The 23205-nt window shown below is 34.2% G+C and overlaps 1 protein-coding gene across 3 annotated transcripts; it reads left to right on the top strand.

The window, feature by feature from the left end:
* The first annotated feature begins 11715 nt into the window (after nucleotides 1-11715).
* Nucleotides 11716-21657, top strand: LOC145598911 (cytochrome P450 71B9-like). 3 transcript variants are annotated; one of them, XM_081655317.1, is made up of 4 exons: nucleotides 11716-12244; nucleotides 12793-12868; nucleotides 14432-14598; nucleotides 20820-21657. In XM_081655317.1, the coding sequence occupies exons 3-4, from the start codon at nucleotides 14542-14544 to the stop codon at nucleotides 21453-21455; spliced, it is 693 nt and encodes a 230-aa protein (XP_081511443.1). In that variant the 5' UTR covers nucleotides 11716-12244; nucleotides 12793-12868; nucleotides 14432-14541; the 3' UTR covers nucleotides 21456-21657. The 3 variants fall into 3 exon arrangements, 1 of the variants encoding a protein (XP_081511443.1); XR_014103656.1 differs by lacking the exon at nucleotides 14432-14598 and having other exon boundaries at nucleotides 11718-12244; XR_014103657.1 differs by lacking the exons at nucleotides 14432-14598; nucleotides 20820-21657 and adding an exon at nucleotides 18846-19197 and having other exon boundaries at nucleotides 11718-12244.
* Nucleotides 21658-23205: the final 1548 nt, after the last annotated feature.

The following is a 23205-nucleotide window of genomic DNA, read 5'->3' as shown; positions in this document are numbered from 1 at the left end:
TATAGTATAACACTAATAACTTACCCTAATTCCTAGTAGAAGATATCTTAATCTAAGCTAGTAACTTATATATTCCCAAACTTTACAGATAAGTATCATACAATAACTTCACCTACTCTTTAGCGACATTGATTATTTCTCAATAGAGTAAATTAGCGAAAAAGGCCCTATTTGAAAAAAATAATAATAATAAAAAAAGTGCGGAGATAATTGTTAGTTGTGATAGTAGTTGTTAGCTATGGTAGTCATGATAGGTTGTAGGAAATAGTCAATTGTGCAAGTAACTATTCGCCATGAAGATAGATGATTAGAGTATCAATGTGTGATAAAATAGTTGTGTGACTAGTATACATATAAGAATTGAATTTTCTTCCCTCCACTACTAAAAGCTACCCCAAGTTAGGCCACTACATCATCTCAAAAGCTCATTTTATTTTATTTTATTAAGAGTCAAACAAATAAAAGCTACCTATTAACTACTCCAAAAGTCAAAAGATAATGCCAAACACACTCATAATGAATCAAGACATTGTCTTTCTCCAAGAGATCATTTCTCGTAACAAAAAGTCTGTTGGTCGTTTATTCTTTCTAATTCTAGATCTGTGCACACATTTGTCTCTGGAAGCAGTTACACTACATGCAAAAAATAAAAAATTATAGAAATATAGTCTAATGGATAATAGATGATGAACAAGCAATAAAATGGAAAGAAAAAAAGAGGACAAAATATTGTTGTTAAAAGTCTTTTAACATTTCAATTCTCCTATATTTCTCCAACGGTTTTTTTGATTATAGATGGGGCTTGGGATTGTTCTACTTATAGGGATGGAGCAGGCTAGATAGTTCGTGATATTCAATCTTCTGAGGTACTAGGAGGTGGTTGTCGGGCTTTTATGGCAGGTTCAACGTCGCAGTATGAGCTTCAAGCCTGTGCCTGGGGTTTGGAGTTTGCTATTCGTAAAGGCTTCTAAAAATCTGGGTTTATACATATTGTGCTGCCCTCCTTACTTATCTTCCTTCGTCTGGTTCAATGGACATTTCTGCTTGGTGGCTCATTCAGGAGTTGCAAGCTTCAGTTCAATCTTTTTTTGTTTGCCAAGTTTTAAAGGTTCCTCGTTTGTGGGTGTCTCCTGCTCATTGGTTAGCTTGTTGTGCTAGGCGTCGTCAATTACTGTATTTTCTATTTTAGCGGTTTGTTGACAACTGTTATTTTGTTTTTGTTTTTATTTGCTTGCTCTTTTGTTAAAAAAGAATGTGTTAGGGTTATGATTTATTTAGTGTAGCTTAACTGAACTGATCGAAGCTTAACTGAACTGAACTAAATTGAAATGAATATTTTATGAGAGAAGGAAATTATGAGCTGAATTGAATTGAAATTAAGAAGAAGAGAACAGACCCTTTTGGTGAATCTTTAATCCATTACACAAAGCGCTTGTTCACATTTATTGAATTCGGCTAAAATGAACTGAACTGATTGGAGCTAAACCAAAATTAATATTTTATGAGAGAAGGAAATAGGAACTGAACTAAAATTAAGCTAAAGTGAACATGTCCTTACTCCCTTTATTTTACTGATCTGGAAAATCTTTGTAAAAGAAAAATGAGGACAAAAGACAATCACTTATCTGTAAAGAAAAATCATTGCACCCTCCCACTTGTAATATTGGATAAATTCTATACCTAAAATTATTACAATTCCAGTACATTATTTAAGGTTTTTTAAAATAGCACCTTGCTAACGAACGCTTTCGAGGCATTAGATAAACATTTAATATAGTCATATAACTAATCTATAAATATAACTAAAGAAATAACCGCTGACATCATCACTGTACAAGTGTCAACTTCTCATTGAAAAAATTCCCGCCAAAACTATTAGAGACATCATTATTTATTTTTTTTTTCAAGATAAACAGAGGTTTTTTTAGTACAGATAAATAAAAGTTTGAAAATGGTAAATTAATTATTCCTTTTTCTAAAAGATTTTTTTATATTAAATTGACTGATTGCACAATTTCTAATGGAGTAAAAAAAATGGTTAGACTTTTTAATTTACCTAAAAAATAATATCTTTCCTCCTACTCAATGTGCTTTATATAAATTGTATGAATTTGGGGTTTTCACTTATAATAATTAATCAATTAATTATATCTCGCTTAAATTATTTGTACTACGATAACATATTACAAACAAATAAGAGAAAAAATAATTATAAAAAATCGTGCATCGCACGAGCCTTACCTAGTATATAAAGCTAAACTTTTACCTAGGTCACGAGGCAGCAACACTTGGCATTCTAACTTTTCGCCAAGTGTCGCGCCATGCTGGATAGATTTAAATAGACCTCATAAGATAAAAAAAAATTAATTTAGAATTCTATTTGGATAGAATTTTAGGATAAAAGTAGTTTTATTTTCGATAAAATACCAATATTTCAAATGTATAAATTCAATTATAATTTTATTAATTAAACAAATTATTAGATTATAATTCTCAAAAACTATCAAATAAATTATTTTTTATATCATAATATTTTTTGGACAAAGAAAGTAGTTCAAAGCGTAAAACATACATTTATAATAAATATATTAATCGGTTAAAATAATATACTTCACAATCTAGCAAATCTTATAAAGATTAAAAATTTATTCTAAAATTCAATAAATAACTCGGGCATCGCACGGGGCACAAAACTAGTTAGGTATATGTGAAAAACTATGTTGATTATATATTGTAATTAACCACTTCGTTATCCTTATCCCCTGCCTCCCACCGCTTCACCTTTTCTCACCTCCAGAGCTCGCCGGCGATCGGCTCTCCCCTCCTTGCCATCGCCGGCGAGCCTAGTATTCTGGTTTTTTCGTTAGTTGTCTTTGTTTTTAGCTATTGCAGGGTAAAGAAGTCAAGGGAAGGAGAAGAGTTGTTTGTTCGCCTTCGGATCCATCGGTGGTCTTCTAGTTTGGTGGGTTGTTAAGTATTTCGGTATTCAATCATCCAACAAAAACAAGGAGCCAAGGCTACTCTTAACGCCGCCGTCGAAAGGAAAGTCGTTAATTGTTTCCCGACGGTAAAGATGAAGTTAAGATTAGGGTTTTCCCCTTAATTCAAGGTTTGATTAAGGGGGTCTTCTTACGTTGGTCTTGACAACTAGTTAGGGTGTTTAATTTTGCCGGTGAGGTCCTTTTTTTTTGTGTTCTTTGTTGTTCAAGGACTCACGTGTTCTTGTGAGTTTTGCAATTTTTCTTTGATCTGGTTGTTTTAGCTTTTGTTTTTTGGTTTGTCTAATTTTAATTATGTTATTCTTGCTTGTTTTGCTTGTGGTGTTGTTCTTTTTCCTAGCTTTTAATAATTCCCTTACTCTGTTTGTTTCTGAGTTGGAGTTTAAAGGGATAGTTCTTGGTTTGGAGGATTTTGAAGTGTTGTTGTTTGTGCAGTCTAGTTGGTCGGGTAGCCCCTTATTTTTAGGGGTAGTATGGTTCACTGGTACCTAGGATGTCAAGTTTTTTTTTAACAAAGAACCGAAACTTATATTACATTATGGGAAAAACCAAAAGATGTTCAAGAAGTAGCCCAAAAGAGTCTAGCATATTGCTAGTGGAGTAAAATTAGCAAATATACAGACCAACCGCTAGAAGAAAACTAAATCAACCAAACTAACAAAGCTTAGAGCAAAAAAAAGCAAATAAATGAAAGTACTGAAAGTAACTAAAGCTAAAATAAAAACTAAAAATAGTGCTAAAGGGGGGGCCTAGGAGAGACCCATGGAAAGCAGCAGCACCATCATCAGGTAGCAGCAGATTTGCCATGGATGATGGCAAGGGTGTTGGCTAACTCTTGAGTGTAAGCCTAAGTTAGACCAGGGGGGAGAAAAAGTGGAAGACAGGTTCACATCTGTCCTGCATTCGACCAATATTGGCAAGACCGTGAGCAATCTTATTAGCTTCTCTTTTGACATGGAACAAAGTGACACTCCATTCCTTGTTAAGCAGCTTTACCACATCATTAATAAGAACCGAGAGCTGGTGGTCCATGTAGTGATGAGGGTTTGCAATCATGTACCAAAGAGCATCCGCATCTGTTTCCAACTCAAGATGGAGAATTCCCTGAGCCCAAGCAGTAGCCAAACCTTCTCGGATAGCTAAAAGTTCAGCAGAGGCAGCCCCTATAGTGTTTACTTTCTTAGAGTAACCTATTTGCCACTTTCCTGTATGGAAACGAATAATGCCACCAACACCAGCATTTTCAGAAGAAATCCAAGAGCCATAAGAGTTAAGCTTGTAATAGCCTTGTTGTGGAGGAGCCCAAACCCTTTTCTTAGAGAGATTGCTAGAGCTAGGAGCAAGAGTATCCACCTGAGACAGTTTCAAAGAGAAAGCATAATCTACTTGAAAATTATTGAAACAAGTATAGATAGAATCCTAGCTCTGTTCAAAAACCATTTTATTTCTCATTAACCAAATATGCCAAAGGTCCACACAAAAAAGAACTCTTCAGGATTTATTATGATTAAGATTTAAAGTTAGCCAATTTTCAAAATCATTACCATACAAATGATCTAAATTTAAACCACTTTGAGGGTGAAGCTCTAAGATCTTAACCCAGAAGGCATAGCTATTAGGACAGTCACAAAATAGGTGAATAAAGTCTTCTTTTGGAGCCAAACATCTAGTACAAGGCGGAGCAAAATTAGGGATTTTTTGGCATAGGACAAACCCAACAGGAAGGATACCACGCACTATATTCCAAAGAAGCATGCGGTATTTAAAGGGAGCGTTTATCTTCCACAAAATTTTCCAAGAGAAGCTACTAAGAAAGGGATTTTAAGGAATAGAGATGGAGTAGGAAGAGAAGTAAGCAGATTTTATAGAAAAAGAACCTTTTTATCTAAAGTCCAACAAAGTCTGTCTTGAGGGGAGTGGAAAAGGGGAAGTGGGGTGGCTTGAATGAGGAGAATAATACTATGGGGAATGATATGAGAGATCGGGGTTAGATACCAAGTATTGTTCCTAATAATATTAGCTACCCTCCAATGGCCTTTATTATCAGGGATATAAATATTATCAATCAAGTAAAGAGATATGTCTCCTATCCAATGATGAAACCATAGAGAGGTATCCTCTCCATTGCCTATGTTGATGATTAAACCTTTTTTTAAAACTCCCCTACCTTGAAGAATGTCTTTCCAAATGGGGGAATTTGTAACCTTAACCTTAGCATCCATGAAATTGGTATATTTAAGATACCTATTAGAGAGGATTTTAACCCAAAGATTATTAGGTTGGGTGAGAATTTTCCACCCTAGTTTGGCCATGAAACACATATTCCAAATTCTGAGGTTTCTAATCCCCCAACCCCCTTGGGTAATAGGATCACAAACAATCTTCCAAGAAGTTCTAGGAATATATCTAGTTTTATCGACTCTATTCCAAAGGAATTTTTTGATGTTCCTTTCTAGCTCATTAATGAGGGAAATAGGCAAGATATTAGTTTGCATATCATACATTGGGAAAGAATTAAGAACCGATTTAATAAGAGTAGAGCGACCGACCATATTGAGGAGTTTACTTTGCCATCCCCGAATTCTAGAGTTTGTTTTATAAAGGAGATCATAATAATCACCCATTTTAAGTTTGGTTGGGCTTATAGTGATACCAAGGTATTTCCCAAAAGAGGTGGAGTTCCTAATATTACAAAATTCAAAAATAGACTTTCTTATATTTTAATCCATTTTCTTAGGAAAAATAATAGAGAATTTATTAATATTAATTGAAAGGCCAGACAAATAAAATCTTCAAGCACTTCCATCATAACTGAATATTATCTAAATTAGCTTTACCAAAGAGAAAGACGTCATCCGCATAAAAAAGGTGGGAAATATCTACATCTTTAGCAATCTTAAGAGGTTTCCAAAGTTTGCAATTAACTTTATCTTGGATCATACAAGAGAGGCGATCAAGACAGAGAACAAAAATGTAGGGGGAAAGCGGATCTCCTTGACGAATACCCCTAGAGGGTTTGAAAGCAGTAGTGGTCTGACCATTCCAGAGAACTGAAATGGAGGAAGTACAGACGCAACTAAGAATTAGATTAACGAAGTTATCCGGGAGATTGATAGATCTAAGGGTATCTTCAATAAAACTCCATTCTATACTATCAAAAGCCTTAGAAAGATCAATTTTGAGAGCCATGAGGTTAGCTTTTTTAGAGGATTTATGAAAAACATGGGCCACTTCCTTGATGATAATAATGGTTTCATCTATAGAACGATTAGGGATGAAGCTAGATTGGAAGGGGATAATCAAGGAGTCCATTAGAGGCTTTAGTCTACTAGCAATACATTTGGTAATCAATTTGTAGATGGTGTTACAAAGGCCAATAGGGCGAAATTCCGACATAAGAGTAGGTTTTTCTTTCTTAGGGATTAAGCAAATATAGGAATCATTTATTTGAGGGGGGATACTACCATTATTGAAGCAAGATTGAATGAAATCCGAAACACTGTTACCAATAGAGTCCCAGTGTTTTTGAAAAAAGATGGCTTGAATACCATCTGGACCAGGGGAATTAATGGAATTCATAGCCATTAAATTAGCTTTAATTTCCTGAATAGAAGGAGGCTTTCCTATATTTTCAGCTTCAAGGTCGGGGATAAATTTAGGAAAATTAATTAAACTTAGCTAGAGTAGCAAAGTCGGGGTCAGTATTAGTAGAAGAAAATATATTTTGAAAATAAATCCTGGCCATATCTTTTAAAACAGCCTGATCATCAATCCAGTTATCGTGGTCATCCTTTAAACATAAGATCTGACCCCTAGATTTTTTGATTTTAGCAGTAAGATGGAAGAACTTAGAATTACAGTCAGCATGCTTCCTCCAATCTAGCCCTGATTTTTGAGCCCAAGAGATTCTTTCAGCATTGTAAATTAATTAAGATCATGAATCAAATCTTTTTCAAGACAAAAAAGAAAGTGGGAATACTTTTTAGCAAGACTCTTTTGGATTCCATCTATACGTTTAATAAGTCTTTCCTTTTTTCGAGCAATGTTTCCAAAAATATTAAAGTGCCAATCTTTAATGGAATACAAGCAATCATAACGACCTTTTAAAAAATCATAATTATTGTGGGACCAATTTTGGACAAAAAATTCTTTAAACAATTCATGTTCAAGCAAGGCTGCTTTACATCGAAAAGGATAATTACCAAGCAAGCTATTATTATATAAAGAGATAAGGATAGGATTATGATCAGAGAAAGTTCTCGGAAGGTGAAATACCGGAGTGTTAGGAAAAGTATTGAGCTAACCCGGATTAGCCAGAGCACGATCGAGTCTTTCCTTTATATTGGCAGATCCCTCCCTTGCATTGTGCCACGTGAAAGGGTTCCCATTGAAACTAAGATCGACTAAGCAAGCAGCATCGACCAACATATTGAGATCCCTACACTGAGAAGGCCTAAAGTTACGACCCCCCATTTTGTCCGGAGGAGAGGTGACCTCATTTAAGTCGCCAAGCAGCATCCAAGGAGTATCATCCGGAGAAAGAGACTCACGTAACTCCTGCCAGAGTTTTTGTCGCTCCATTGGGGTAGAAGGAGCATGAACTCCAGTGAGAAGAACCTCAGTATTGTTGGGTTTAAATTTAAAGAGGGCATGAAAATAGTTGGACTTGTTGGAATAGTAATCAACTAGCTCAATAGTGGATTTGAACATTAGCCAATTTCCACCTCGAGTTCCATTAGGATTAATAAATTGGACCTTATCAAAACCAAGGAGACGACTAACTTGAAGGGCTTGACAACCATTACTTTTGCCTCAAGGATAATAAAAACAGAGGGTTTATGAGTACTAATAATATCCAAGGCATGAGGAATGAAATCATTGCGGGAAGCACCATGAACATTCCAGAGAATAACTTTCATATCTAATTGATAAAAGGGAGGAAGGGGCGGCATACCATCTTTAAGGTCAGACGGTGGAATTGGAGGAAGAACCTGATTCCAATCTTCCTAATTCTTGGCTTGCTGCATCAAAACAATGTCTATCATCTAAAGAGGGATGATCGTGGCATGGACTTCCCTGGTTTTTAGAGGTGTTTCCCAGAAATTGACCTCTACCCGAAGCCCCACCATTTCCTTTTTTTGTCTGAAAAATGTTCATAAGGTTTTCCAAAAGTTCTACGTTTTTCTCTATGGGATCTAATAATATGGGAAGGATGAGGGGGTTTATCGGAGGGAGGATTAGAGGGAGAGAGGGGTGGCAATAGGACTTGCTGCTTGAACCATGGAATCAGAGACGGTGGACGAGGAGAATTCAGATAATTCTGGTTGAGATGCAGAAGAGATGAGTGCATGAGAGCTATTTTCGAGGATGATGGAGGGGTGTCCAACGACGCCCATAGAAGAGGGGGACGTGGCCGGTACTGGTTTTGAGAGGAGGAGGATCGAATGAATGCTTGAATCTCCTCTAAGGTTTTGGGGGTTGTGATGGTGGTCGATGGCGGAAGATACTGGAGAGAGGGTGGCTGAATCGGCTGGGAGGACCGATTCGCCGCTGGGAAGGAGGAGATAGGGAGGCCCTGGAGCGGAGGGGATAGCGGCTGCACCGTCGGCGGCGGTGGAGACAAACTGAGGGAAAGAGGATGGTGATGGCGGCTGGGGGATTATGGAGGATGAGGGAGTGGCAAAGATTGATGCAGAGAGGGAGGAGGAAGTTGAAGCTCCTGGCGGTTCAAGCGGCGGAGACGCGGAGGGCGAGCTTGAATTTTCCTGGGTCGTTGAGGGACAAGAGGCTGACGGGGTTGATTTTTTTTCCATGGTGGTTGTGAACATTGTTTTATTTGGGGCAAGAAGGAGCTAAGTTATTGTGAGAATTTAAACTGGTAGAAGAAGGAATTTGGAAGTGGGTTTCCATGGCAACCATTGGCTGCTCTATCTCCATTGCCAAATGGCTTAAAGTATCTGAGGGAGTATTAATTGAGATTTTCACTCAAGGCCATTGGCTTTCCTTAGGAATAGAATTTTCATTGCAGGGTAAATCCACTGGTGAATTAATTTCTTGAGTCCTTATTATTCAGAACATCCCAAAAGTTTTCTTGGGACAAAGGAGTTTTTTTTTTTTTTTTTTTTTTTTTGAGATTTTCTGAGAAAAGTTGTCTTTTTGGATTATATTATTCTTAGTGGGATTTGTCTTTGGATGGTAGTGGTTTGGAGTTTTGAGGTTTGATTTTTTGGGAGCTACACGTTTGTTAGTAACAATTGTCCAAGGACCATAAATTTCAGAATTGGGTGGATACTGATTATCTACATAATTAGATAAAATAAGTGGGCCTGGTGTTTGACTTTGGACTTCTAAACCAGGGTTGGAAGGAAGAGGGCTGAGATGGGGAGATGGAGAGGGTTCCATGGAGGGAGGTTTCATAATTTGTTAAGCTTTGTCAAGTAATTGACATTTTTCTTTTTGGTGGCCAATAATACCACAATTGAAACATAAGGTATGAATATTTTCATATACTCTATTTGTTGCCAGCCATTGCTAACCCAAACCGAAGTAATTAATTAGTGGTTTTTTAAGATCAATATCAATGCACACTCTAGCATATCTTGCCCTTGTGAGATGATCCGTATCATAATCAACACAAATAGGAGTTCCTGCTAACTTAACAATTTCAAAAAGAGCGAGTTTGTCGTAGTATTCAACAGGGAGTTCAGGAAAACGGATCCAAACCGTCATTCGATCAAAGGGATTCATTGAAAGACGAAAGTTAGGTTTCCATTTTGTTAACATAAGGTAGTGGTCAAGAATAAACCATGGCCATCCCAAGAGTGCTCTCTTGTAGTCATCAACAATTGAGAAACGGAAAAGAAAAACATCTTTACCAAGATCACTGACTTCTAGCGTGCCCTTAGGCCTCCACATCGCTCAAACCCTATGAGTGATGAAGGAAGGTCTCACAGAAATATCTAGGCATTTACCCATGAGAGTTAGCTTCCATGGATAACGAAGCTTTTCTAAGGTGTCTTTAGGAAATGAAACCGTATTTGTTAAGTGAGGTGGGGTGATTACTTCATCTTCCCATTGAAGAGAAGCAACAGCAATTTCACGAGCTTCATCAAACCATTGAGAAGACCCTTTAACGATTTCCCTAAAGGATGGGGAAGGTGTAGGATCGGGGATGATCGGATGGTTAGCTGGATTATGATCAGAATGATGATCATCAGAAACAGGGGATTCCTCCATGGTCGTATCAGAAGGAGAAGAAGAATCCATTTGGAAAGACTAGAACTAAGACTAAAACCGAGATGAACTTCAATACCTGCAAAAAAGAGGAGAGTAACATAAAACAATTTGAAAGAAGAGCTAATTCCTCCAGTAGGAGACTCCCAAAGCCTCCTCGCCAAGGCGAGAAGGGAGATCTCTGATGATCCCACTAATGGAGAGAAGAAGCTAGAGAGAGAAGCTAGAGACGTTTTTTTAGAGCCCCTGGGATGTCAAGTTGGTGTTTCTTTTGGTTGCCTTTTCGGGATGGGACTATGTTTGGGGGAGTTTTCACTTTGGATATGTGGATCTCTCTATTGGTAGTTTAGGTAGCTTCCTCTGTGTGTTGTGTTCCAGAGGGTTGCTTCATTTGTGCAACCTTTTCTCTGCATTCAAAGTTTGTGGGGAGTACGTGTTTATGAGGGGAGTGGTTTGATTGCTTTTCCTGTTGCTTCTTGGTTGTGGGATGATTTGGGTATCCATTCAATTATAATTATCCCATTGTTAGTTTTAGTGTTAGTGATGACAAATTCGGTCACCGCCGTTAATTTCTATCTTAAAGGAGGCTCCCCATCTTTAATGTTTGGGGTAAGCAAAGTCTTTCATTTCCCTGTATTCTCAATCTGTAGAATTACAGGAAAGGAACCTGCATTTTGTTGGTGCAAGGTTTCTCATGGCAGAGTCGTTGAAACATTCGGCTCTCTTAGTTTGGCTCCCGGGCTCTTATGAGGCCATTATGTTTTTCGAACCCTACGAGTGGAGTAGTGTTACGGGTTCTATTTTCAGCAACAGGGTGCTTTCAGCTTTCGGGTATTGTGTGTCTACACAATTTCCTCCGCAATTTTGCTTAGGCGTCTATGCATGTTTTGGTTCCTTTCATTAGTATCATATTGCACTCTCTGTCCGTCCCGGTAGGTTTGGTTTAGTTGGCAACGTATGGTCCAAGATAAGGTTTTGGTAAGAATCCTTTTGGTGTCCAGGATACGTGGTCTTTGGTATATTGCAAGGCTTCTTCGCTTTAACTCTACACTTCAAGTTTCCTGTTCTGGTAACGGGCGTACCTCGCTTGTGGGTTTGTTTGGGTGTATCGGATCAGTCATGGTCTACAAGGTTTTTATTTTGATGTTTGTGTGTTTAGCTTGGTGTGGTTGGTTGTTTTTCATTTCTCTTTGTAGCTCTCTTAGGTTGTAATTTGTTATTTATTTATGAAGTGGAAAAAAAAAAATTTGTATCTTATAACGCATAAAATCTTCGGTTATAGAAATGTTTAATTTAGACATTTGAAGAGATAAGAAGGGAAGGTCAATGATGGGGGAATGCAGAGAGACCAAGACACGTCAAGTCAAGTGATTTAGAATTAAGATAGAATGCACACGTGACATAGTTTTTTTTTTTTTTTTTGAACGGGACACGTGACATAGTTTGATATGCGTAAATGTGTATATATGAAAAAAAAAAAAACTTCGTAAAATAAAAAGTTTGATAAGTGGAGGGTACTATGTAAGTGGAGGGACACGTTCTTTCTTTGTGGGCTACATGACTACATCCAGTGGCGGAGCTACATGTGTGCACACTGAGTCACGTGACTCAGCAGTGCCAAAAAAAAAAAAAAAAAAAAAAAAAAAAAAAAACAACAGCCAAAACGCGTGAAACGTTGCAAACAACTGAAGAAAGTTCAAACCTCACAACGACAACCCTAACTCCCTCTCTCACATCAACTGCCGACGACGCCGCCCACGCCGGAGTGCCGGAGCAGCCAACGTCATTCTTCCTTCAAGCCTTCAAGCAGCAACGAACAACTTGAAGGGGTGAGTTATTTTGCTGTCCTTCACTCCTTCAAGCCTGCCGCCGCCCTCGGAATCTCAGATCTACGCCACCAGGCCGCACCACCGACTCAGAGTACCACCGAGCAGTCGTCAGTCGAGCACGGAGCACAACTGCACTGATTGAAGGAGTCGAGCAGTTAGGAGAGCAACTGAACAAGCAGCAAGGTATTTTATACCATTTAATTTGTTTTTTTTTTTTAATTATAATTATGTATAACTTTAGTCATTTGATTGATTAAATTGAACTGAATTGTTGATTTGCTGTTCATTACTGTGTTAATTACTTAATTAATTATAATTTCAGTCATTTATAAAATATAATTTCATAGTCTTGAAATTGACAGGTTGTTGTTCATTGTGGATTTGTGGTGTTGAAATGTTGAATTGCAGAATTGTTGAATATAGAATTTCACTGTGTTTGGTAATATTGGTACTTTGTAGTCTTGATTAGTTGGTCATTTGATTCAGATTTGATTGATATTTGATTGTATTATGTGTATTCAAATGAACTAAAATTGTGTATAGATTGTATATATGAATTGCTGAATTTTTTGTAATTGCTTAAATGATTTTCAGAATGAACAGAACTTGTTGGATTTTTTTTGTTTGATTGAAATCAAGGTAGTTGTCATATATATATTTTTTTTGTAAATATTTTTGGATTCGATTTTTTTTTTTTTTAATTTTACTTTAACATATGATCAATAATTCAGGTAGGTGATCAATAATCAGGGTGACTCACAAGCTCGAAAATTCTGGATCCGCCACTGACTATTATTGAAATAATAGGTATGCACCCATTTCACCCACATATTGTCAGATTTGTACATTAGATTTTGACAATTATAACCATTTTCCCTGTTTATATATATATCTATATCTTTTAGAGACTTTCTACACTCGTATTAATATTGAGTAATTTTAAGCATGAATTGACGTGTGAAGTTAAAAGGTGAATACAAATATACAATTATCAACACAGGTAGATTATAATAACTCCTAATAACTTTGTTAGTTCATATTTAGAGAGTTGGAGTCTTGTAGGATATTAAACACGTGTTTAAACAACAAAAGTAGGTTTTATGACTATCACTGATTCACAGCCAGGTTGTTGATTAATTCTCTAACATCCAATTACGAGTAGTTGTTTTATATTTTACCATATCTATTTTTTTCTAGTTTTTTTTTTTTATTTTTTTTATTTTTTTGTTTTTTTTTTTTCTAAAATATGATTTTAAACAACGAAATTAAGACTTATTTGACATCATTTTTTATTTTTAGTTTTTTGGTTTTTTTTTTCTTTTTTTTTTTTTTTATAAAAAAAGGGGTTTTTTTTTTGTGAAAAACTACCTTATATGCATCAAATTTTGTGAAAAATTACTTTATAAAAAAATTATTGTAAGAAACTACCTTATAAAAACTAAATGTTGTAATGTGCTATTATGAACAATGAAACAGAAGGGAAAATAGGGGTTACATGGGGCCTATGGAGAAATTGTGGGAGAAAGAGAAAAAATGATTGAAAGCGGGTCATTAAACGTCCCTTATTCAATGAATTAATCCAGCAAAAGGTAGCTTCTTACAACATTAAGTGTTTTTATAAGGTATTTTCTTACAACATTTAGTGTTTATAAGGTACTTTCTTACAACATTTTTTTAATAAGGTAGTTTTTCACAAAAATTGGAATTTATAAGCTAAGGTAGTTTTTCACAAAATGTCCAAAAAAAAACCAAAAAAAATAAGTGTTTATACTATACTATTGTATTGTTATTTTTCAAAATTATTATGATTTTAATAAATTTGACTAATTATTAATTTAATATAAGACATACGAAGTACATCGTATGATTTTTAAAAACAAAAAAACCAAAATACAACTTTGATTCTTTCATTTTTAAAACGGCAGACTAATTATTAGTGCGCGCGTGTATGATATTGACTAGCTCCCGATCAAATGTAATTTGAATAGTCTCCTATATACTCAAATGTGAACTTCAACTTGGAGTACAAAATCAATAGCGTCAAGCTGAGCCCAGAAAAGTGAAAAATGTTTTCATGAACCAAGCGCAAAGAAGGGATCAAGCTCATATATGTACAGTACAGCTCGACTCACTTACGAGAGTTACGACGACCTTACTCCTTATACACTTCAGCTTAGGATTACATACATAGAACCATGGGCAGTCACACTCATACAATAATGCATTGAAGAACAACTAACAAGCACTTGAAATTTGGAAAGTAATCAAATCATATAGACATAGAGTACGTCATCAGTTCAATCACACGCAACTAAACTCATATTATACAATATGGATGATAAAAACTTGAATTTACCTTAATTGTATTAGGACATGATAACGCAAAGATCGAGATCATGGATTGAGCAAAATTCAGTTTTTACTATTGATTGATTAGAAAGCAAGACACTCACTCAATTTTCAATACCCACTCATGTTACATGCAAATGATAATGGACCAAAAAACAACCACATGGAGACAAGGAGCAAATTTAGAGGTTAGAGGCTTTTCTTAATTATTAACTAGTGTGTACCCGGGCGATGCCCCGGGTTGCTAGTTTGTGTATTTCTTGCTTTAATTTAACAATTTTGTTCATTAGCATAGTTAAGTGTGTGTACTGGTTCGTGCGTTGCCTCATATGTTATTATTTTTTTTTATTACATCATATGTAGTTATATTCTAATCTTGTGAAAAATAAATGAATTATATTACCTCTAATATACTTAATAAATGAAAGGAATGTATAATATTATGTGAAACTTGAAACATTAATAATAGTTAGTTGAGATGGTAAGTGTAATACATATATGTATTGGAGGTTATGGCTTTGAATCTTATTCAAAGCATATTTTATTTTGTTAAATGAAGTAGCTAGCTTACGTTGCGCATATACTTTGGATGATGACATGACATCGTGACATAGCATGCATACTTTGAAAAGTGCCACGTGGCACAGTTTCCTTAAAAGGAACGTCTTTTAATATATAGTATAGATAGTATAGATAATCGACTAATCATTGGTTATTATTTCATGTCTTTATTTTTTTAGCCAAAAGCTAATGAACGCTCTAAGGGCGTTGGATAAAATAAGTAAAAGTAGAATATACGTTAATTACACCAATTGACACATAATTTTTATATGCATTTACGTACTTTAAATGCTTATCAAATATCCTGGGGACGTTCATTAGCAACACTTTTTTTATTTTTTCTCATTTTGACTTTCAGCGCCTTTTAGACAATTCTTAAAACGTAAATTCCCATAATTAGTTTATGCAACATTATTAAAAATGTGAGACTTTCTCCAATTTTTCCATATTAAGTGCAACATTTAATTTGTACTTGGTGCACTAATGTATACTGAATGTTATCATGTATATGTTGTTGAATTAGTTATACTAATGTGTATAACCTATGTGATGCACAGTTATTTTTATAATTTGAAGATTTAAAAAACTATGTATAAATAAGAATTAAAATATGTTCTTTTCAGCTTAATTTCAGTTCAGCTCAGCTCAGCTCATTTCAGTTTATTTCCTAATTTTTATCAATTCTCTCATAAACAGTTCAATTCAGAGCTAAGTTCAGTTCATTTCAGTAAATCAGAATATGCCCTTATACTCCTTCTACAAAAATATTTGTAATTTTATAGTTTTAGATTTTCATCAATATTATGATATAATACCTGGCCTGTTTAAAGTCAAATAATACATATTTCAATGTATGTTCTATTTACAATTGTTTTATTTTTTAAGTTAAATTGATAGATTCATTAGATTGTAGTTTAATATAGAAACTAATATTCAAATTTCAAAATTGCTAAATATGCTAGCTAACCAAAAAAAAAAAGAAGACATTATCCTTGCATTTAGACGGGAAAAAATTATTATATAAGTAACAAGTGGATAGTGATGACATCAGCAATTTTTTGTTTTAGTAATAGTTAATAGATATTAATTTAATGGTTTTTCTTTCATTATTAAAAAAAAAAATTGATAAATTTTTTTTATAAGGAAAACCTTGATGAATTAATAAAAAATAGAAAACTCAAACTCAAACTCATACCAAATAAAATGTTTAGACAAAAAAAATCTATATAGGAGGAAAGAAGTAAAATGAAACAGACAAACCACCATTTATTTATTTTATTATTTTTTTTTTACGAAATTTTGTAGTTAGCAAATTCAGTCCTAAAAACTTTGAGGAATATATATAACTAATCCACCTATTTCAAATATTAACTTTATCTTGAAATGGAAATATAATGGAGAAAAAAAAGGATGATGTCATTTACAATTTTAGAGGGAATTATTTTAATTAGAAACTAGGTTAGCCCAGTGTTGACAGAAAACAACTACTTTCTCTATAGTACTTTCAAATTAAATATGAAAATACAATTTTCAAAATCCATTATTTTCATATTTAATTAGGAAGAATCAATTAAACTATATTATTCATTTTTTTTACAAATACTTATAAATAATAAAATAGTGTAATATGCGTAGAAAACCTAAAATTTAATTTTAAAAACATTGTTAAATAGGGTAACTCAAAAAAAATAAAAAAAAAATATGGCATAATCCTTGCATTTTGGGGGGATAAAATTAAATAAGAGAGTGACACGTAAGCAGTGATAGCGTCAGCGGTTATTACTTTAGTAATATCTATAGATAGATTGACACATGACAATGGTTATGTTTGCGTTAGTTGCTTTAGTAATAGTTATAGGTTATTATGTAATACAAAGTATTTTGTAATACAAAGTATATAATAATGGGAAGTTAAAATACAAATGGTTAAAGTTATGTAGTGATAATATGCTAGTCAACTTCTTCAAAACAAAGTGCAACATTATTCTAAACGTAAATAGTATATAGTAACGAATCAAAGAATATATCGCATTATTGAATTTGTTATATAAATCCGAGTGCATCATACACCCAACTAATTTAAGTTTTTTTTTTTTTTTTTTTTTTTAGATGGTAAAATGAGGAAAAACAATTATCAAAAGGGAAACAAATATTCATGGGTGTATAGTACACCGTATGTATATAACAACCTCTCACCGCATTACTATATTATACATTTATTTAGATTAGTGATAATTTATGGTCAAAATGACAATTATTTTAATTTGACTGATCACAATGGTGCAACAAGCTGTTTATGAGTTTGGGGCATATAAATACGGTCAAAGGAAAAACTATATAAATTAATCAATAATTTGCCGCAAATAATTTATACTTATATATTAACAAGCGTTCCTAAAACAGAATATGTTCCACGTGTCACTTTTTTCAAGTTCGACATGTCAGCAATATGCATCACATGTGATTAACATGACATGTCACTTTCATATGTATTGGGTTTGCATCTAACAATGCTTATAACAAGATGTGAACTAACAAGACTTAAACTCAAGACCAACAAGTATTAAGTTATGAGTCTTACCATTTTAGCCATTTATTAATTGTATTTTTTTATCCAACAAAATTATAGTTAAATTAGATAAGTTAATTTGTGTCTTATTATACTATTTGTTTCCATTATGTAATAATTGAATTCGACAACTAAAAAATGTTCATAGCAAGACTTAAAATCAAAACCAACAAGTCTTTTTTTTTTTTTGAAAGAAAAAACCAACAAGTCTTAATTACTATCTAAACAGTCGAATTTGATTTATTATACTAGTACAAACTAGCAACTTGGGACATCGCTCGGGCCATACACAAGTTATTTTATTAAACATGAAAGTAATGCGGAGTAGTATTGTTTAAGAGTTTAATGGTAAGGGAACAATTGAACAAGCCATAACATACTTGTTCAGTTGTTATCTCTAAGGAACTTGCCCAGCTCAGCATATATATTAATATATTATCCAACAGAATGCTTATTTCTAGGAAGTAATTTCCTTTATTATCCTAGGTGGCATAGAGTCAGTAATAGGCTAGTTTCTCTATAAATACAGACCTTGATGTATTCAACATTTTCATTCTGATCCCATTAAAAAAATATATATAAAAAAATGCTACTCCATTTGCTCATCCCAGCAATTCTGTATTTCATCTTTGTTGTTTTTAATCTACCCAAAAATCGTGGAAAAAATGATTCCATTCTTCTTCCTCCTGGACCAAAAGGGCTTCCCTTAATAGGAAACCTCCATCAGTTTGAATATTCAAACACACACATCTATCTTGCTAAGCTAGGCAAGCTTTACGGCTCAATTTTTGCACTTCGGTTAACAAGTAAAACCATGGTAGTGGTTCAATCAGCGAAATTAGCCCAAGAGATACTGCAAACACATGATAAAAATATTTGTAACAGGCCTATAACAGCCGGAAGAAAAAGGCTAAGTTATAATGGGGTAGACATAGGTTTCAGCCCACATAATGAGTACTTGAGAGAAATGAAAAAGATACTTGTTGTTCATCTTTTAAACTCCAAGAAAATCCAATCTTATATTCCAATATTAAAGGAAGAAGTATCAAGGCTAATTCAAAATGTTACTGTTCTCTCTTATACTTCTAAAATCATCAATGTGAGCGAATTGGTTCTTGCCTTTTCTAGTTTCAATGCAGGCAGAATCACCTTTGGAAAGAGGTACGAATGCAATCACTCATTGTTTGCATTTATCTTTGTAATTAGAGTCGTACCAAAAAAAGAACATAAGGAGTAATTATCTTACCTACATGTATCTTTGGTTCAAATATAATTAACAATAGTTTCGCTATTATTGATGCACAGGTATAACGATGAAGATATGCTGGGAAGTAAATATTATAGCCTTCTACATGAAACTGAAGGAATGTTACAAGCATTCTTCTATAGTGTTTATTTCCCCCTTAGTGGTTTGCTTGATAAGATTACCGGAAAATCCTCTAGGCTCGAGAAAGTCTTTGGGGATTTAGATACTTTTTTTCAAAAAATCGTTGATGATCATCTTAACGCTAATAGGCTTAAATCTCAGCCAGAAGACATAGTTGATGTCCTAATCCGTTTAATGAATGACCCTTCTTTTGCATTTAAGCTAACAGTGAACAACATTAAGGCTATTTTGATGGTAAACATTTTTATTTTACTAATTATTGTCTTCTTTGCATTTTGCCAATGTATAAATCTTTAAGCAACAACGAACGTTTGTTTTCTAAATTACATATAATAATAATTTTAAATTACCATAAAAAGTTTTAATGTTTGCGAATACATTATAACAAGTTTTACCAATATCCACACGTATGACGAGTATATTGTTCAAAATTTTACCCCAATCATGAGAGCAATCATGATAAGAGTTTTGGTTTTTATATCAAGAGATTTTAAACTTGATCAATTATTGATATTGGATACTCGTATAATATATGTATATTAAAACTTTTTAAAACAATATGTACATTGAAACTTATATTAGAAAATTTTGTCATAAATCACCTTTACAGTTTTTTTTTTTTTTTTTTTTTTTTTTTTCAAAAACCACCTTGTCGTATAATATATGTACATTGAAACTTGTAAACACCCTGGTGTTGACCCCTACAAGTGTACAACACTACCCCTCCACTGATACCGGCATTAGATTGGTAGCCCTAACCACCGTCTCCCAACCCGAAATGACCCCTCACCAATCCATGTAACCACCACATTGCCACGTGAACCCTGGCCTCTCCCTCCCCCTAACACCATGCAGCTTCTTTCCCCACCCTTACCACCCCTCCCCTTGCCCCAAATCAGCCAACTAACAAAATCCTAGAAAACTTGTCCCTCTTCTCTTAAAACCCTAAAATCAACCCCCCCTCTCCTTGAAATCCTCAACTGCCCCACCCCCACCCCACCCCACCCAACCCTACCCCCCCCCCCCCCCCCCCAAAAAAAAAAAAAAAAAAACCTCTACCACCCTTTCCCTCCGATCCTCCAAAAGAGATGCGAGAAGGAAAAAGAGGAGGGTTTCAAGAGTGAGGAGGAATGGTCTTCATGGAGTGAGGGGGGTGGTTTTCGAGTGGTTAGGGGTTTTAGGCCGGTAAGGGGTAGTGGTTTTGGGTTGAGTGCATGGGTGATTTTTAGGTGATTATAGATGGGTGGTTTCTTGGTAACGGTGATTCTCAATAATTATTCATGCCTGCAACATCTATTGTAATATATAAAAGAAAATACACCTTTTCATGAGGCATATCACAGCTAAATGCTAACATATGCATTTTTACCCTAACATTTACCGAGTTTTTTTTTTTTCCGATAACAAATCTCTTTAAAATTACTCAAAATCTATAACACCATATTTGCTTTTTATTTTTATTTTTATTATAATTAAATATTAAATATTTTCCCTATAATGACTACCCCGTATTCATGTTTAAAAAAATAAAATAAAACTTTTAAAATAGTTATTTATGCCACAGAAAAAAATTATCCACAACAAAAACTGATTTTTAACAAAAATATAATAAAGAACATATATATTACACAGAAAACTTCTTTTTTAAGTTTGCAAAAATAAAAGTAAACTACCTCTTTAATTGTACAAAATCGAAAAGGATCACGCTACGCTACGTGTATATATACAATATTAGAATTTCATATTGTACATGTGTACCTATACAATATAAGAATTTTATATTGTACATGCGTACCTCTTAGCTTGTATATATAATATATGAAAATTTAATGCATTTATATACATTGATGACATACAAAAAATGCAATCTAATTCCAAAATGCTTGTTTTAGAACATCTTTCTCGGTGGAGCAAATACGACTACAGCTGGAGTAATTTGGGCACTAATGGAGCTAGTAAAGAACCCCATTCCAATGAAAAAGGTGCAAGAAGAGCTAAGAAACGTGGGACGATCAAAGGGATGCATAGAAGAAGCTGATATTCCAAAGCTCGAATACTTCAACGCAATGGCAATTGAAACCTTTAGGATGCATCCTGCAGCCCCATTATTGATTCCGCGAGAAGCAGAAAAAGAATGTATCGTGTCAGGATACAAAATTTTACCCAAAAGTATTGTGATTCTAAACGCATTGGCTATTGGAAGAGACCCTGAATATTGGAAAGACCCGGAAATTTTTATGCCAGAAAGATTTCTGGGGAAATCGATAGACTTGAAAGGGCTTGGAGTGTCTACAAAGTCTGGAATGTATCCATTTGGGGGTGGAAGAAGAGCGTGTCCAGGATATGATTTTGGTGTTACGAACCTTGAGCTCGCCCTTGCTAATTTGTTGTACTCATTTGACTGGGAAATGCCTCCTGGTTTAAATGAGAAGGACATTGACAACAATGTGCTCCCCGGTCTCGTTACTCACAAGGAAAATAAACTTTGCCTTGTTGCAAAGAAATTTTCTTTTAGCAAACTTGCCTAAGCCTCCATTTTATTATCAATATAATTATGCATTGACAAAATAAAATTACTCATAGTGAGTATATTATCTTATACTGTAGAATAATTCAATGCATGAATTTCCGTGTGTGAGTGTTTTTTTTTTTTTTTTTCTATGTGAAAATGCAATCCTTATTTGCAAGTGTACGTGTATTTCTAATTAATGTATAATAAATAATTGTAAAGTAAGGGTTCTTATGGTTTTAATAATATTATGTTTCTGTTTCTTTTTAAAAGAATATTATTCCATATGTTTTTGTCAATTAGTTAGAAGTTTATTTTGGTTTGTTACTATACCAGATGAGGATAAAAATGGAAAAGGCAAACTTAGTGATGAATTTTTTTGACAAAGATATTGGTGAAGTGGATCATTCTAACCGTTCAATTCAGTGGCGGATCCAAGAAGTTAGGTATGGGCGGGGTACGGAGTTCAATTCAGTGGCGGATCCAAGAAGTTAGGTATGAGCGGAGTATGGAATTAGGTTTAGAAAATTTTATAAAACACAAAATGTGGCATATAATAAGAATTTCAATTTCTTATTAGTTTCATGTGTACTCTTATTAGTTTTTGTATGTATTCTATCCTCTTTAAATGTTATCCATATTTGAACAAAACAAATAAACCAATTATATAAATTAAAGATTATACTTCTATAAAGCTTTTAGACAAATTATAATTTGAAGTTAAAGAATATACATCTACACAAAAAGAAACGTGTAATATACTTTGATACATTGCCAACATAATCTAACACACAAGTATATGACTAAGGGTCTCTTCACATTTACTTAATTTCAGTTCGGTTCAGTTCAGTTGAGCTCCAATCAGTTCAGTTCAGTTCACCTCCAATCAGTTCAGTTTACTTCAGTTCACTTCAGCTCCTAATTTCCCTCTCTCATAAAATATTCATTTCGATCAGCTCTATTCAGTTCAGTTCAGCTTAGCTCCAATCAGTTCAGTTCAGTTCAGCTCCAATCAGTTCAGTTCAGTAAATGTGAATAAGCCTTAATTTCCTTCAAGGATATATCTAAACCCCTTTAATAAAATATGGGAACACTTCATACAGTTCCTTATGAACGGTAGCGGCCGGTGAAAATGAATAGTGTGTTGCCCATTTTGCCATCCCTTTTTTTTTTTTTTTTTTTTTTTTTGCTGTGTTGGGCTGTGTTTTGGGGCTTTTATTTGTGGGTTGTTACTTTGGTCCGTTTTGTTTTGGCTTGTTTTTGCTAAGAATAAATTTAATTGGTCTGATTAATTTTTTGTTTAACTAGTCGTTGGAGCACGCGCTATGCGCGTGCCCCCCCCCCCCCCCCCCCGACGGTAAGATATGTAAGCTTCGTGGATGTGATCGTGTTTCGTAGTTTGAGGTGTTATTAACATTCTGATTAGGGGAGCATAATTTAATGAATTGTAAAAAGAGCTTGTTGTATCATTAATGTTATTATTGTGTGTGATTATCTTGAATATCCGATATCCAATTTTTTCAGATCGAATATCCAAATTTTTTGGATCAGATCCGGATTGGATCAACAAACATTCGAATTTTCAAATAGTTTTGCTTAGCACAAATTTAAGGATTAATCGGTGCAATATATGTAATGTTAATTGTGTGTTTTTATCTCTAAGATTATATAAACGCACATAAGTTTGGTTTATGCTAATTAGTTACATTTGAACTATTATAGCGTTTTTAGCGATCGAGCATCTTCAGTAAATAATAATCCCTAATTCT

Source organism: Chenopodium album, chromosome 2, assembly GCF_948465745.1.
Source record: "Chenopodium album chromosome 2, dcCheAlbu1.1, whole genome shotgun sequence".
Classification (NCBI taxonomy): domain Eukaryota; kingdom Viridiplantae; phylum Streptophyta; class Magnoliopsida; order Caryophyllales; family Amaranthaceae; genus Chenopodium; species Chenopodium album.
Note: the sequence above shows the minus strand (reverse complement) of the source record. Positions and strands in the feature narration are given on the sequence as shown.